The following is a 17,586-nucleotide window of genomic DNA, read 5'->3' on the forward strand; positions in this document are numbered from 1 at the left end:
AAAATAAAACAAAATTCAAAGCATATAAATTTATTCGAAAGCTTATATAATTATGCATAATTATATACGTATTTAAAAAATTATAAAAAGATATGGAAAAAAATAAAAAATATTTTTCACAACATGCCATACAGTATAAAGCTAATTTGGAAGCATGTCATAACGTCATTACTGTAAAAAAATAGGGCGCCAGTTAATATATTTTTTTTTTAAGTTTTATAAAAGATTGTAAAAATAATAAATAAAGATTACTTAATGAATAATATATACAAAATTATAAATACGTGGGATAGAAAAAATAAAAATATGTAAAACAAATATATAAAGCGATCAAACAAATAGTATTATAAAGGCCTCTATTATTTTCCGTAGGTTATAATAAATTTAAATAAAATTCGAGTCACCATTAAGAAGCTATATTCCAAATGATCCAATATTTTATTACTGCATATATAAAAAATTGTAAAATCATCAACCATAAGATATCTACATAAATTATAAGATAAAAAATAAAAAGGAATGAACTAATTAATAAAATGCAAACTTAAAAAATATATATATATTTACACCTTTAAAATCATTTTGAATATATTATTAATTTATATATATTTTTCTTCTTAATGATATAATTTAAACAACGTAACACAGTATGTTCATTCGAAGAAATAAAAACGAAAGAAACTGGTAACCCCCAAAAATGTATATTCCTATCTAGCTATTATTTTTAATTATTAAAGAAGAAAAAAAAAAAATATAGATTACACACAGATTTTTTTAAATAATCGAATGGATGGAGTGATAAATAATTTATTATATAATAATATGCAATTATAATAAAATGCTTATATATCTTGTATTATCGTTAAATATATTAGTATGTCTATGCATATTAAATACAAAATATCAAATACAATTAGATTATACTGTGCCTAGTGGATTGCTTAACATACCTAATAATAAAAAATATACAAACATAACTATTGGTAATGATTCTTTTATATGCATACTGACTAAAGCAAACAATGATAATAGTGAAAATGTATGCGATTTAAATAATTTTTTTTTTAATAACTTAAAATCTAATGATATCAACAATTATGTACAAAACACACTGAAAAAAAATTATCTCTTGGAATATGCAAACAATAGATTAAATTATGTAACTGACCCAACGTCTCCAAATGAAGTATCGATAGATTCGGTGCTGGACCCTACAACCGATCTCTCAAACAGCGAAAGTGATATTAAAGATGCAGAAAATAAGAGAGACCCGTTTGTGAAACAGAATCATATCACTAATGAGAAGACTGAAGATAGTGAATACAAATATAATGATAAGCATGTGACAAAAAACAATACACAAAATGAAAATAATGATGTTTCCACCTTTTATTATAAAAAAAAGTATGAACAGAAGGGGATAAATATAAGTGATATATTAAAATGTAGATTTGAAAAATTATACGATTATATTTTTTATAAACATAAAATAAATGTATACCATAAAAATCGAACATATGAAAATATAAATAATAATACAGCAGTTAAAAATCATATAATAAAAGGAAAAATGCTATCTATAAATAATTTGTGTATTGAAATATTTTCATATCATCAGAATATATTAAAATTATGTATAAATAAATATATAATTTTTATGGCAAATAATAATTTAAATAAATTTAAACAACATAAATCTACATCACCCCATTTAAATGATAATGATTTACTGTTTAGTAATAATACCGTTGTACAATATTACACAGATGGAGAATACATGTTCGAGGTATTATATTTGTGTGGCAATAACAACTTAAAAGTCGATAGTTTTTCTAAATTAGATAAAATATACTACCCATTAATATTTAGAATATATATACACACTAATACAAATTTGTCAAAACTTTATAACATCATTTTAAAAAAGTTAGAGAATGAAATTTATTTTTTTAAAACATTTAATCAATATACTTATAGTAATATGTATTATAAAACATTAAAAGATAAATTAAATCAAATTATAAATTCAAAATATACAAATATAAAACATATATATCGTATAACTTTAAGTGCATATATGTTTTGCAACTATACAGATAAAATAAATCCTCCTAACCATTTTTTATTAAGAAATGTAATAAACAAATGCTATACTTTTATAAAAAATGATGATTATGTATATGAAGTTTGCTTACCTAATAGTGTTATTAAATATAAAAAAACAGAATATGGAAATATAGAATATCCTATAATCCCCTTAGGTCTTTCTTCTGTTTCAACAAATGAAGGTATTCCATTTTATGAAAAATCATATGATAATTTTCCAGTATTAAAAACGGATTATAATTTAAGTAAAGAAAATTATTATTATATGAAAATGGAAGAAATGAATAAAATTTATAGAAATTATATAAAATCAAAAATACAAAAAAGTTCGAAAAATATAAAAAATTCTACAAACCGTGAAAATATAACACGTACTTCATCACAAACATTAAAGGATCCATTTTTCTCTACCCCATTGAATAATAAATCAGATAATTTAATATCACATACTTCATTTTACGATTATTTTTTTTACAAGCTATTTTCAAATAATTATTATTCAGAATTAAATAATGCACATTATATTAGTACATATATGGTAGATAAACCATATGAAACACTCAAAACAGATACTGAATATTTTTATAAAGTATTAGCTATGGATTTAAAAGGAGGCAAATGTAAAACTTCACTAGATGAAATATATGATCATATAACTACGATTTATTTTGTTTGTTCCTTACACTATAATAATGAGTCACACACAAAAGTTGTTGAAATTTATACAACAACAGAATGCCACTATTATGTGCATATAGCATCTCCTTATTTTTGTGCTCACCCTACATTACACACAGCAATAAAAGCACAAAAGCATGCGATCAAATGCTTTAAAAATTCAAATGCAGCAAGTTCGAGAATCCAAAATAATAACACTCTATATAATTATAGTAACCATTACAAACGTACAGATAACCAACATAAAGATATAAATTATGAAAAAACTATTTCAAATAATTTAAAAAATAATAATAACACATATCAAGACTTGTTAAGCAATTATAATTATGTTACTAATAGCAATAATATATATTCTTATGTTAACCATAATAAAAATAATAATTTTGTCTTTTTAGAAGCTTTGCCAAAAGATAAACAAATTGAATTCGGAAAAAACTATGATTTTGGTTTAGGAAACTATATAAGAAATCGAGTATATAAAAATAATCCAATTTTTCATATTGGAAATATAGTTAAACATATATACTGGAATTATCATGGTGTAATTATTAGTTGGGATTATATTTGCTTTGCTCCTAACAATTGGAAAAAAAAATTGTTTTTAGAATATCCAACTAAATATCAAAATTCTGTGTACTACCTTATTTTGGTTAGTACCAATAAAGAAGAGACGAAGGATAACAGTTTAGAAACAAATAAATTATTAAATGAAAAAAAAAACAATTCTCGTGATCATAATTTTAATATTCAATCAGGTGAAATGAAAAATGAGGATTTGAAATCATATCAACACAATGATGAAGAATTATATTTTGCATACGTGCCTGAATCCAGTTTGGTTTATAGTGATCAAAAGGTTTACAATAAATATTTGCATCAATTTTTTGAAAGATACAATGATTTCTTTCATTTCTATATTCCAAAAAAAAATCATATCCTATGGAAATTATTCCCTTATGATTTTTTCAGTTTAATATAATTTGCCCTCATTTGTCTTTCATCTATTTTTAAGTTTTTTTTTTTCATTTTTTTATTTTTTGGTATTTTAGACGCTCAAAATTGCAAATATATCCACAGATTAATTCCGCTTTAATTATTTGTTATATAGCATGTTCATAATAATTTTTTTTGATGTTTTTATTTATTACAAATTTTATAAATATAGCGTTTTATATGGCGTCATTTTTATTTTCCCCTCTTTTTATAATTCTCTACCCAAGTTTATTAAGAGAGTAATACACGCATTCGTATGTTTTATTCTTTACATTTTATTTTTTTATTTTTCATTTTTTGGATGTTTCCAATAACTATATAAAAAACATAAAAATAAATAATATATCACACAAAAAAATAAAAAAAATATGCATATATTACACACATGTAACGTTAGAACAAAATGAAAAACTCAAAAAATCATATTTTGTGAAAATTCGGTTTTATAGATAAAATTAAAATGGGTGTAATTTACATAGCTTGTAACATTTGTTGAAGTTGCTTATTATCATGCAATTCTTGTATTTTGTCTATCCCCCCTACAAACTTTCCATTTATATATAATTGAGGAAAGGTAGGCCATTTAGAATATATTTTTAAAGAATGCTTTAACATATCATCATTTAAAATATTTACAGTATATATTTCTTTTGCTTTATTTAATTTTAAAATATTTATTGCTAATCTACTATATTTACAAAATGGATTTAAAGCTGTTCCTTTCATAAATAAAACTAATTTATGTTTTTTTAATATATTTTCAATTAAATCAATATCATCTTGACTTAATTCAGTATTAAATTCGTTTGGCTCCATACTTTTACAATCTACTTCATTATTATGCATATCGCATAAATTGTTATCCAAATTTTCTTCTTTAGTATTGTTTGTATTGTCCTCCTTTTCGGTAGGTACTATTTCTTGGCTTGAAAATGCAGTTTCTTCTTGTCGGTTATGCTTTCCATTTTCTTTAAAACTAGTTTGATATTCTGTAGGGTTGTTCTCGTTCAATGTGCTACTATTTACTAGCACTGTATTATATTCCTTTGTATTATTGCTTATTCTTTCACAAAAGGTAAGCATATTATTTTTAATACTTAAAAATTTATTAGTTTTATCCAAATTTTGCTCAAGGATATATCTTTTATATGTTAAATAAAATTTGAAAACGCCATGACAGCAAATCATATATGATGCTATTTTATATTTACTCATCCTTTTTTTTTTTTTTTATACTGATTTTTGGATTTCATTTTATATCACATTAATATTACATAGTTTATTTTTTTTTCTTTTCATTTGGGTTTTTAAAAAAAAAATAATTAAATTTAACAGTTAAAATAAAAAAAAATGCTGTGGAAAAATGTTGGCGCACATTTAGTTGATATGATTGCTCAAAATTGTAGAATTGCATAAACTGTTTTTTTCAATTTTTTAGACATTGTGACAATACCAATTTACGTAAACATGTAGTAAAAAAAAATATATACTTACAAATATATGCACATGCATGTAAAAATTGAATGATCATGTAATGTATATATTATATGAAGCCCTTAGTGAAAGTGGGGCATCCGATTTTTCGTTGGAAATTAAATAAAAGGTATATTAAAAATATATTTATTTTTTCCTTTTACAAGTGTATATGAATAAATAAAAAATTGTTAAACTTTTAACATAATCTAATGTGTTTTTTTTCTACAAATTCATATTTTAACTTTTGTTTTCCTCCTTATTTGAATTTTTCAATAATATATCAAAGGTCTCTGAATGTAAAATCGTTTGTGAAGCAACTAGCGAATAATTTGGCATCAAGTTATAAGCTTGCAATATTTGCATAACTTTTTGATGAGCTAAATTTAAATCTATATTATTATAAACAAGAAATTTAATATATGAATCATTATTTATGTAAACCTCTTTTAAATTTTTAACAGGTATAGAAGCTATTTTAAAAGTTAAACTAATAGATTTATTTTTATTGAGAGAAATAAATTTTTGTTTTTCTTGATGTATATATATTTGTTTAAATGGGCATGGCATATATTTCCATATTTTATATTTCACTGAAATTTTATCATACCCCTTTATTTTATCATCAGTTGTGTTTGTTGTTATTGTTTGATCAGTTATTGCACTATTCGGTGCATTGCTTATCGATTCTTCTCTATATGTCATATAATTTTGAATAGACTTTTTGAAAGGTATGATATATTCAACAAATTTATATTTCCTCGCTTTCACAAAATGTTGTTCTTTTCCCATTTGAGAGTCCATTTTATCTACTTCATCATCGGAAAATAAAAATTCTGTCTCAACAAATGGCATCGAAAATTGGTGATTTGCATTTTCCAAAGTCCAAAATTTTAAATGCTCTTCATATGATAAAACACAATTAAAAACTAACGATGAAAATTCACATAAATTTTTCTGGTTATATATTATTTGATTAATTGTATTAAAAAAGGATATAACATTATTATCTCCCATTTTGAATAGCCATATACGTATATATTTATAAATAATATTGAGAGCTGAGTTTAATTTTGAAGTTTCTTTTAAAATGTTATTCTCAATCAAGATGAAGTTATCACACGGGTTGGCATCATCACTTTTGTCATTATTTCGATAAAACCAGGAATCTTGTTTTTCTATTTCTTCTCCCACATTCTCAAAATATACAACAATCGAATTTAACAAATAGTGTATATCACATCCATTTATGACCTTCAAATTGTTTGAAAAATCGACATACATATTTATATCTGTTTTCATATTATTATGTTTATAATTTTTATTTTCTAAATTTGTGTCATCATTTTCATTTTTTAGTTTATCGTCAAAATTTTTAAGTTCCATATTTTCGTCATCCCATTTTTTTAGTCTCAGCTTTTGAAAGAGATACACCTTTTCTATAAAATCTTTTTTAATAATTTTTTTTTTACTTTTTTCATTTTTTTTTAAAAATATATCATTATTATTATAAGAATATGCATTTATCATATGATATAATTTGTCTGTATTTATTTCGCCTATATTAATACGATCATTTAGCATATGTAAAATATTTTTTTTTTCCTCTTGTCTTTTATTGATATTTATCATTATTTCAGAACTCTTATTCGATTTTATTTCATTTTCGATAAAGTTCTCTTCCTTATTTTTCAGATTTTCTTCATTTGGAGCATCTTCTAAATTTTCGATTTCTTCAATTTTTAATTTTTTAATTTTTCTACTTTCAAATTCTGTAGAATTATTTGTCTGATTTATGTTAGTTCCTCCTTTATTGTCAGAATGAAAATATCCATAATATCTTTTATTATTTTGCTCATCTTTATTTTCTAACTTTTCTAAATGCAAAGTTTTTATATTATAAATAAACCAAACGAAATGTATATATATATCATTGTTTGTGTCTTTTGTTTCTCCTTGTGATATTTCATGATTAGCTGATTGACGTTTTGTTGCACTCATATATTGAAATACATTTGGGAGATTAGATTGAGATAATGTAAAATTTTCATATTCCAATTTTAAATGATCAAACATGATAAGCCATTTTTTTAAACTTACTATGAACTCTAATAGTGTATATAATGTTGCATATAAAAATGTTGGACGAAAAAAATCAATTTGTGAAATAATAATATTATTTTTAAGTTTAAACACATATTTAATATTATTTATAAATGTATCATATTCTTCAAAAGATTCCAATTCTTTTTCAAAAGCATCATTACTTATGCTATCATAAGAGGTATTATAAGTTTTATATTTTTTATAATTTGATTCAAAATCTTTAAAATTAATTGATGTTGTTTTGTCTTGTGTTTGATTAAATGTGTAATCATGAGATTCATCAGAATGTTGATCATTTTGAAAGTTTATAATTTTACAAAATTTTAAAAATAAAAAAACAAACAAATCTTCAACATTTAAATTGTCAATAATAATGTGACTACAATTTTTATAATCTGCAAAAGAATTATTTTTTTCTTTATCGATTTCATTGGGCAATTGATTAGATACTTGATCAGGGGGAACAGATAATAAATTGTTTTCATTTTGATTTGATATATTATTAGTTTGGGCATAATTTGAAGTTGTAATATTTTTATTAAATACTGAAGATGTGTTATCTGCATCAGCGAACATATCAGTCGTTTTTGTTTTGCTGAGTTCGGAAAATATTTCATTTTTTTTGAAAAAATTGTTAATTATAAAGTTGGAATTTTCATTTTTATTTGGGAAATGATTACTAAAATGTGGGACTAGAACGATTTTTGAAAAATTATCAGGATGTAGAATTATATAAAAAGACAATTCATCAATATTTGCATTTTTTTTTTCATCATAAATATTATTATTTGATCTGTTTGTATCTATAGAGGTTCCATTTTCTTTTTTAAATTGTAAAATAACAGTCATCAGATTTATGTAATATATCTCAAAAAGATTCGTTGTAACAACGTGACTTAAAAAATATTCTTTATTCAAATAATTATTTGTTTTATTAATTAAAATGTGTAAGTTTAAATGAAACTCAAATGTTAAAGATATTAGCTTTAGTAAATCAAAAATATTTTTTTTTTTTTTTAAATATATATTAAAATTTTCTTTTTCTCCTAAATATATTTTATTGATATATTCATTAGAAGAATTAAAACATATATTAATAAATAATAAAGATTTTAATATTTTCTCATAATTTTTATTTATACTATTATTTTGTTTTTCATTTTTTTCATCATCATTGCTATTATAATTTTCATATTTATTTAGGATATCTGAATATTCAAATAGATCACCATTTTCTAAATGATTTTCTATATTTTTATTTTGACCTATATCTTGATTCGTTTTGTTTTGTTTAGAATGTTTAAGACTACCCTCATCAGCATTCGATTTGTCTTTATCCCTTCCACCAAAAATATCAAAAAAAATGGAGCACACAATGTTGCTATCATACCTACACAAATACATAATATCTATATTAGCCAAATGAGAATTACGAATTATAAATGTTGGAGCTATCACCTTTTCAATATAATATAGTTCAGTAAAAAAATTGATAACAAACATACTTTTAATAATAATTGAAAATATATCCAAAATTTTAGGCACACTATTTTTACCATTTAAAATTATATGTATCTCTTTTAATAAGCCCCAATCTTTTATTGTATTGTTTAGAAATTCGATTTGCTTATTTGGCTCGTCAGATGGCTGTTTTTCATCGTTTTCATCGTTTTCTCCGCTTTCTTTTTTATCATAATTTGTATTCTCTGCTTGGCCATCTTCTTCACCCCATTCTTCAGACAAGTTCACAAACCCTTCTCTATCGTCGATTTCCAAATTTTCTATTTTCATGTTTACAATGATGTTTCCATAAAAAAGAGTGATCAATTTTTTATTTTCCATTTTATGAAAACTATCAATTTTAATATATTTTTTTTGTTTCTTTATAGGAATTTTAAAAAAAAAGGAACCATGTATACTCATTTTGATTATGAACATAAATTTGTTATTATTTCTATGGTTTGTTATATATTCTTTATTTATATCATATTCATCATTTAGTTGACAGTAAAACTGTAGCATGGAATTTTTGATGTGGTCACTCTGTTCGTCTACTTCCTCCTCATCACTTATTCGATTTATAAAGTGTTCTAAATCTATCGATCTGTTTTTCCATTTTTTTTTGTTTCGTTTGTAAATTTCATCATCACTATATCCAAATATGTTATCATCATTTTCCTGACTTTGTAATAACTCTTCTTCGAAATTCTCGGTTGTGTCATTTTCATTTGACATCGATTCGGGCCCAAAATTGCAAGGACATAAAACGGGACAGTAAAAATTAACTTGCAAAATTTTCTGTATAGATAGGAGCATATTTGAAAAAGACATGACCATTTTATTCAAGCCATTCAAATAACAATCCACATCATTATCAATTGAACATTTTTTATGAATTAAAGGAATTATAAAATAATTATTTACACCCTTTTTTGAAGGGCCTTTTTGACTTTCTTCATTTGTTTTTTTTTTTTTATCTAAATTTTTATCTTCCCCTTCATATGAATTTCCAAAAGATACAACAATAGATGTGTGAAATATGAAATTATTTTCAACAAAGACGCATAGCAAAAACGGGGCATCACTTCCGGTTAAATAAAATTTGAAATAAAACGTAGAAAAGAAATTGTTTCTATGTTTCCCTTTGTTTTCATCATTTTCTTCGCCCCCTTTTTGGGCGTCTTCGTGTATGGCCTTTTTGATATGCTCCTCAAGCTCAGCATCCACTCCCTTTGTTTTGTCACAACTTTCCGAAGAGAGGTAATAAAAAAAATTAATGTGCTCGAAGAATTGTTCAATGAAATTTGTTAAAACAATGTTTGATGAATAATCATATTTTTTTAAAAATTCATGTAATTTTAATTTTGAAAAAAGAAGATTTGGATATAAATTACTAATATTTAATTCAAAGGGGATATTTTTTCCAGGTTTTAAATTATTATTAAATTTTTCTTTTAATAAATTATATAAATATATATACTTTGAATAATAGTTTAATAAATATATTATATATATTATTATTTTTAAATTATATCCTAAGCTAATTACATTTAAAAATATATTATCCCAATGACATTTAAATATATATTTATCACTTTGTTTATTCATAAATAAATCTATTTTTTGTCCATAAAATGTATATCTTAGTATGTATAGAATTTCATCGTTTTTATTTTTCTCTACCTCTACTATTTCAAATTTATTTTCCAAACAAATGTTGTCTCCTTCATCTGTGTCTTCATACACATTTGTATTCATTTCTTCAATGTGAAAGATGCTACTTGTTTTTTTTCCAAGTTTGGAAATTTCTATGCATTGTAGATTCTTTTCTATAGTATTTATATCAAAAAAATAGTCAGCTATTAATTCATGATGTGTAATTATGTTCTCCAAATAGGAATGTTCTGATGTTTGTGCATGATCATGTTTTATTAATTTTGCTTTATATCTATTTTGGATCGTAGTATTTTGTTTTATAGCTATTTTTGTAGTTTTTATACAGAATATTTTTAGTATGGAAAATAAAAAATATGTTAAACAAGTTGATACTTTGGAAACCCAATTTTCAAGATGAATATATAATGGATTATAAGAACAAATAGTTTTTATTTTCTTTTTTAAAAATGAACACATAATAAATTCAGAGTATGATAAAATATTATCAAATTGTATTTCTTCTTTTTTCTTTTTATTTAACTTATTAAAATAATCAAATGGCCATAATTTAATTTTTACATTCCCATTTTTGTTATTTAAAATAAATTGTAATATAACTTTTTTTTCACTATTTTCATTTAATATAGGAACTTTATATTTTTCAAAAAAGTTATATAATTCTTTTCTAAATTCTATATCATACAAATATATGTCTAAATAAAGTAAACAGTTTGAATCATCTATATGATAATTATAACAAGAGGGGGTAAATTCAATTTTATCTGTTTTTTTATATTTTTTATATATTTGAAACTGTTTTTTTATATAATTAAATGAATTATATTGATTTAAATATGCTTTTAAAAATTCTAAAATTTGAGTATTACAATAAAAATTACTAGTTTTATATATTTCATAATATATATCAGAAAGTTCAAGCTCCTTTTCTTTCCCCTTATTATTTATATTTTTATAATAACTTTCTATATTTCCTATCTGTCTTGTTTTCTTAGATCTATAAATTTGATCACTTATTTGTTTGTGTGTATTATTCAGTGGTAATTCCATATTATTTTCACAATCTGATAAAGAAGATTCATACGTTTCACTTTCACTCTCACTACATTCTGAATAGTATGCACTTGTTGTGTCTGGCAAATTTGTATTATTTTTTAAATCCTCTGCTTTAGGATCTTTAACATAATTATGTTCGTTTTCAATTATTTCATTATGATTTGAAACATTTCCTTCTCCAATAGTGTTATTAGTTTGATTTATTCGCCTTTTCATAATTGCATAATTAATCAAAACCAATAGATTATAATTATGTGATATATGAAGGTTCATATCATTTAAAAATAATATATTAACATCGATTATAGTGCATGTTAAAAAATCTGTAATAAATTTTATTTTAACTTGATTGATTATTTCTAATTCTACTAAGCCTTGAGAAAATTTAAAATTTACTTTTTCTTTTGGGATCTTTGACACATAGTAATTAATTAAAAACTCATCTATAAGTTTTTTTTTTAAAATTTGTATCTGATATTTATTTAATTCAAGCACAACCGGATCAAAAGGCGCTTTTAAAATTTGCTTGAAAAGTAACGGGAATCGTGTATATTTTTTTGTGGCTAATAAATCTAATGCACACAAAACATTACTTTGATTTAATTGCAAATTTAATGTTTTTAATTTACATAAATATATATCATATTCATATTTTGTTTTTAATTCGTTATAACTTTGTTTAAGATGTAGTATATTTTTTATTACTTCAATAATATCTTTATGCATTTCTCGATATTTTTCTAGCTCTAAAATTTTTAAATAACATTCTCTCATATGTCTACAATATTGTATCAAGGCACTAATTAAAAAATCGTAATTATTTCCATTATCATTTTCTACCATTTCACAAAATACATTCCAATCATTTATTGATCTTTTTAAAACCTTTTTTATAATTAAAGAATAACTAACACCCTTATACTCTCCATATTCATCTTCCTCTTCTTGCTGCATCATTTCTCTTAACTTTTTACTTCCACAATGTAAGGTATAACTAAAAATTATTATGTACGTCCATATACATAGGTAATACACACATGTGTTGTTTTCCTATCTATATTCTAAATAACGAATTTTTTTTATATAAAAAGGTAGCCAATTTTTATTTTATTTTTTCTTATAAATATGTTGGTATACCTGATTTATTGCTATTCACATGGATGCAATATTATACGGTTTTAATTGGTCACAAAAAACAAAAAATAAAAATAAAGCCACTTTTTCTTTTTATATGTTAAAGATTGATAAATATAGCATGAAACATATAAAGCTTTTTGCATGCTTATACTATTACTTAGCCAAATAAAATTCGCATGTGTTGATAATGCAGCTTTTAGAAAATTACGATTTATAAGCCAATCTCTGATGGACACAATGTATTATCAGGTTAGTATATTAAGAGTAGGAGGTAAACAAAATTATGAATGCCTTTGAGATGGCATTACAATTTTATATAATCCTTTGCACGTTTTAAAAAAAGGTACAAAGTGTGGAAACAAAAAAATAATATTATATAAAAAATGAATCTAATAAAAATAAATTCAAAATATTAAATGTTTTTAAAAAAAGGGTAGTAATATGAAAAAATAGTGGGGAAGAATGGGAGAAAATTCATGCGAGTAGCATATGTATATATATCGAAAATATATGAAGGTTATTTTTCAAAAAAAACAGAAATAAAAATAGAGTAAGGCAAAACATTGCTTAAGCTATATTCTTATTAAAAATATACACATTATTTTTCTGCAATTTATAGGCAGTGCGATATGAAAAAGTGAAAATTATTATATTCCAATTTTTTCTATATATTATATGGATATATTCAGTAAGCACATACTTACATATTAAACTTGAAAAAATTATAATTAAAAAAATAATAATAATAGGTAAAAGTTATTTCAAATATATAAAATCAAAAAAGGCTTTCCTTCTTTTCAAAATGTTTATCGTATGTGTCAAATTAAAATACATTTCAAACTTAAAAAAAAAAGAAAAACAAGAGGAAAAAATGCATATAGAGAAAATACCCTCTCTTGGTTAGGTTTAAAAAATGGAATAAACAAATTGTTATGCAATATGTAACATATAAGTATATGATCGAAAATAGGTCGATACTTATAATAATTGAATGATTCCAATTTTTATTATTCGATTATGTATACTCTTCTATATATGTCTTCTCATGCTTTTGTAAACCTCCATTTTATGTATCTAAAATGAGAGAGTTCAATTTTTTTTTCATATTAATAATTATTTGATCATTTTCATTATATATACCATTTTGTATTAATCTGTTTATTTCACTTTTCAGATTTTCAGCAATTTTTGCTTTATTAACATTTACAATTGGATTAGAATCTTCCACAACATTTGGTTTTATTTCATCGTTATTTTTTTTTTCTCTTTTTGGTATCAGCTTAGTAAATTTGTAGTTACTGTTTTGATTTTCGTCATCATTTGAATCATAAAATGTTTCTTTTTTTTTTAATTCTGTAAAATAATTTGTCTTATTATAATATTTATTTATTACACCTTTATCTTTTTCTAATTTGTTTCCATCATTTTCAATCTGTTTTGTTTTATCTTGTTCTACATTCGTTTTCAAATAAGAATCACTTTCATTTTCCATTGTGTTTTCAAAATCGCTCACCAAAATTTGATCGCTTTTTATTTCTTTATTAATAATAGTTTTTAATTGATTAACAATTTTTAAGAGAGAATGAAAATTATCTTCGAGTTTTTCATTACATGTTTGATCATATATATATTCAAAATTAAGAACAAAATTTGTCAACAATTTTAACATATGTTTTCTATTTTTTTTTATATTTTTAATATAATTTTCAATTTGGCTAGTATGTTGATTTTTTCCATCTTCTGTCTTATCTTCATTTTTGGCTTCTTTTAATTCTTGAAAATATTTATTACTTATAATTGTATTATCTTTATTGTTATATTTACTTAGCATTTCTTTCATATGATCATTTTCTTTTTTCAAATTTTTAATATCATTTTTTAATTTTTTATAACTTGTTTTCAATGTATTATTTTCTTCTAATATGCTACTACTTAAATTATTATGTCTTATACTTTTTTTAAAATTACTTAACGATTTTTCATAAGCAATTTTTATTTGTTTTAATTTATTTTCTATATTTGATATTTCGCTATTTAATTCTTGATCTTTTAATTTTAATTCATTTCTACTATTTAATATATTTATTTCATCTTCTTTCATTTTAATTATAATTTCTTTAACTTTATTTTTTTTTATTTCGAATTCATTTTTTCGCTCTTTTTCCATTTGTTCATATTTTTTTGTAAATTTTTTTATTAAATTATTTTCTTTTTTTTTAAGTATTTCCTTCATTAATTTCTCTTCCCTTTCTTTCCATAATTTAAACTCATATATATTAGACGGTATATTACCCGTTTCACTATTCCATTCGTTAAGTACAGGATTATGAATTACATTTTCATACACACCCAATCTGTTCTCCATCATTTTCTCAGCCATTTTCTCTTTTTTCTCTTTTATGCTGAAATATATTTCGGCATTTATTTCAGAGGTTAAATACTTTTCTTTAAACACATTCAAATAAAGAGATATGTTTAATTTCTGTTTATAATAACCCTTACTATTTTCATTTTCTAATGCTTCTTTTAATTCTTTAACAACATTTTTTATATTAAACTCACCTTTCCCTATGTTTATATTATTGTCTTGTTCTTTAATTGACAATTCAAACAATATTTTTTTATTTTCAAAATAGGATAATAGCTCACTCTCTTTCAATTCGACGTCACAATCCAGGTGGCAATTTTTTAACTCAATCTGGGAGTGTCAATAAAAAAAAAAAAATATAAGTATAAAACATTTTCACTTGGCAATATGAACGATTTTTATTTTATGTATTTTTTAAAAAATTGATAAAATTTACCTTTTTGTTTTCTTCGAAAATATATAAGGGTGATACAAAACTACTTCCCATTATGTTCGATTCCATTTTTATAAAAAAATTATTTTGCTTATTTTTATTTTTTTCTGCATATATATTACTAAGTTCAAGGATATGACAATTTATAGCAGATAGAAAAATATTACAGAAAATTTTATTATCATTTTTGTCAAGGGTTATAGGTAATCCCAAATTCCCTGTTATATTATTTGTTCGATTATTTATACCGAAATATTTCTCATCATTTTTATGTCCCCTACCAAAGGAATAAATTTGATTATTGTCTTCATCAATTTGGGGTATCTTATTATAGGACATGATATCATGGCTATCTGAAGTAGCCATATCATGTTGTATGTTTGTAAAATTATAATTATCATCACTGTCTGATTTAGCATTACTATAATTTGAATAGAGAGGGAAAGAAATAATGGTTGCCTTGAATTTTAGGTTAGGCATAGAATTAGAGGATGTAATTAAATCATAAGATATTTGCCTAAAATCGGAATAATTTTCCCATGCTTCTTTTTTTTTATTTATATAATTTTCATTATCATTATTATTTTGAAGTAATGATCTTTTATCTACTTCCAATTGCATTTTATTAACATAAACAAATATATCATTAATTAAAAAATAATCATTTATTTCTTTTATTTTATCAACAAAGATTAAAGAAAAATGGCATCCAACACTATTTTTATTATCCATATGATCACTAAAGCGATCATTATTTATATGAGCCGTATCATGATTATCATCTAGTTGGTTATTTAATTCTTCTTGATCATTTTCATTTATGGATGAGTTTGGTGTTATGCTATGTACAATATTTCCTACACTCACTTCAACATCGTTGTCTATAAAAAATTCTTTTTTATATTGATCAAAATTGATATATAAAAAATATATGTTTTTAAAATTAAATATATTTAATATATGATTAATTTTATTTTCTGTCTTTTCTGTATATATATTATTATTCATATTATGAACCGTTTTTGGATATCGAGGCAAATAGGAATTGTCTAGCCAATTTGTTTTTTTTGTAGATTCTATATATTTTTTATTTATTGAATATTCTTCAAATTTTAAATTTATAGAAAAAATTAAATTGTTTGATATATAAAAATTACTTATATTTTCATATTGCTTATTTTCAATAAATTCAAAATTATTTATTAAATCTTTAAATAAGCATTTAAAATATATATTATCATTATTTTCAAAATTAAAATCATTTTGCATATCTGCACTTTTTATTAAATTTATTATATTTTTATTTATTCCAAAATCTTTATTAACAAATGTGTAATCCGTATTTGTGCCTTCTCTATTGTTGTCATATTTATTTGGTTCACAATTTTTATCTTCTAATTCGTATTGTATTTTTTTTATTTTAATAAATAGCTCGATATTTTGAAAAAAAAAATTTGCAACTTCTGTTATTGTTCCGTTTATAACACATTCGTATTCATTTTTTTTTTTTTTTTTTAAAAATTCGTGAAATTTTTTTATAAAATATCCCTTCGAAATATTACTAGATTCAATATCTTCAACATCAGCTAGGTCTATTATAAAATCATTACATAAATAGTTATCTTCATTCTTTTCGATATTCTTAAAAATTAAAAATTTCAAGTTCATATGAACGCACACAACTTCGTCGGCATCCATTGCATCTTACGCATTTTATTATTTTCCTATTCCAATTTTTTTATATTATTATTTTTGATCATAAAAGATAGCATCACAATATAAAGAGTGTGTATTATATATGGAAAGAATATCGTATGCTTATCCCACCTACATAATAAATTTATGCAAATCCAACTTTGTTAATAAGGAAGGGAAAAATTAGACTAGTACAGGTACAAATGACGGCGTAAAGAATACTGTAGGGAAAACAAAAAGGTAAAATGCCAGACACAAATATATATTAAAAAACACTTTTGTATATCGTAAATCGAAAAAGAGACAATAATGTGTAATACACATATGCCACCCTAATGTAATATGGGTTGAGCACAATGAAGTA

The 17,586-nt window shown here is 22.7% G+C and overlaps 4 protein-coding genes across 4 annotated transcripts; 1 reads left to right on the top strand and 3 right to left on the bottom strand.

Annotated features, from left to right (window-relative positions):
* Nucleotides 1-838: 838 nt before the first annotated feature.
* PCHAS_1220300 (cg1 protein, putative) lies at nucleotides 839-3,766 on the top strand (the record flags this gene model as incomplete). Its single annotated transcript, XM_016798894.1, has 1 exon — nucleotides 839-3,766. One exon carries the CDS (start codon nucleotides 839-841, stop codon nucleotides 3,764-3,766), a length of 2,928 nt encoding a protein of 975 aa, XP_016654253.1.
* A 485-nt stretch (nucleotides 3,767-4,251) lies between these two features.
* PCHAS_1220400 (glutaredoxin-like protein) lies at nucleotides 4,252-4,995 on the bottom strand (the record flags this gene model as incomplete). The annotated part of the gene is made up of 1 exon (XM_736418.2): nucleotides 4,252-4,995. The coding sequence occupies one exon, from the start codon at nucleotides 4,993-4,995 to the stop codon at nucleotides 4,252-4,254; it is 744 nt and encodes a 247-aa protein (XP_741511.2).
* Nucleotides 4,996-5,493: 498 nt separating this feature from the next.
* Nucleotides 5,494-12,546, bottom strand: PCHAS_1220500 (Cg2 protein, putative; the record flags this gene model as incomplete). The annotated part of the gene is made up of 1 exon (XM_016798895.1): nucleotides 5,494-12,546. The coding sequence occupies one exon, from the start codon at nucleotides 12,544-12,546 to the stop codon at nucleotides 5,494-5,496; it is 7,053 nt and encodes a 2,350-aa protein (XP_016654254.1).
* Nucleotides 12,547-13,792: 1,246 nt separating this feature from the next.
* On the bottom strand, nucleotides 13,793-17,225 carry PCHAS_1220600 (Cg7 protein, putative; the record flags this gene model as incomplete). The annotated part of the gene is made up of 2 exons (XM_016798896.1): nucleotides 13,793-15,424; nucleotides 15,531-17,225. 2 exons carry the CDS (start codon nucleotides 17,223-17,225, stop codon nucleotides 13,793-13,795), a joined length of 3,327 nt encoding a protein of 1,108 aa, XP_016654255.1.
* Nucleotides 17,226-17,586: the final 361 nt, after the last annotated feature.

The sequence above is a fragment of the Plasmodium chabaudi genome, assembly GCF_900002335.3.
Source record: "Plasmodium chabaudi chabaudi strain AS genome assembly, chromosome: 12".
NCBI lineage: Eukaryota > Apicomplexa > Aconoidasida > Haemosporida > Plasmodiidae > Plasmodium > Plasmodium chabaudi.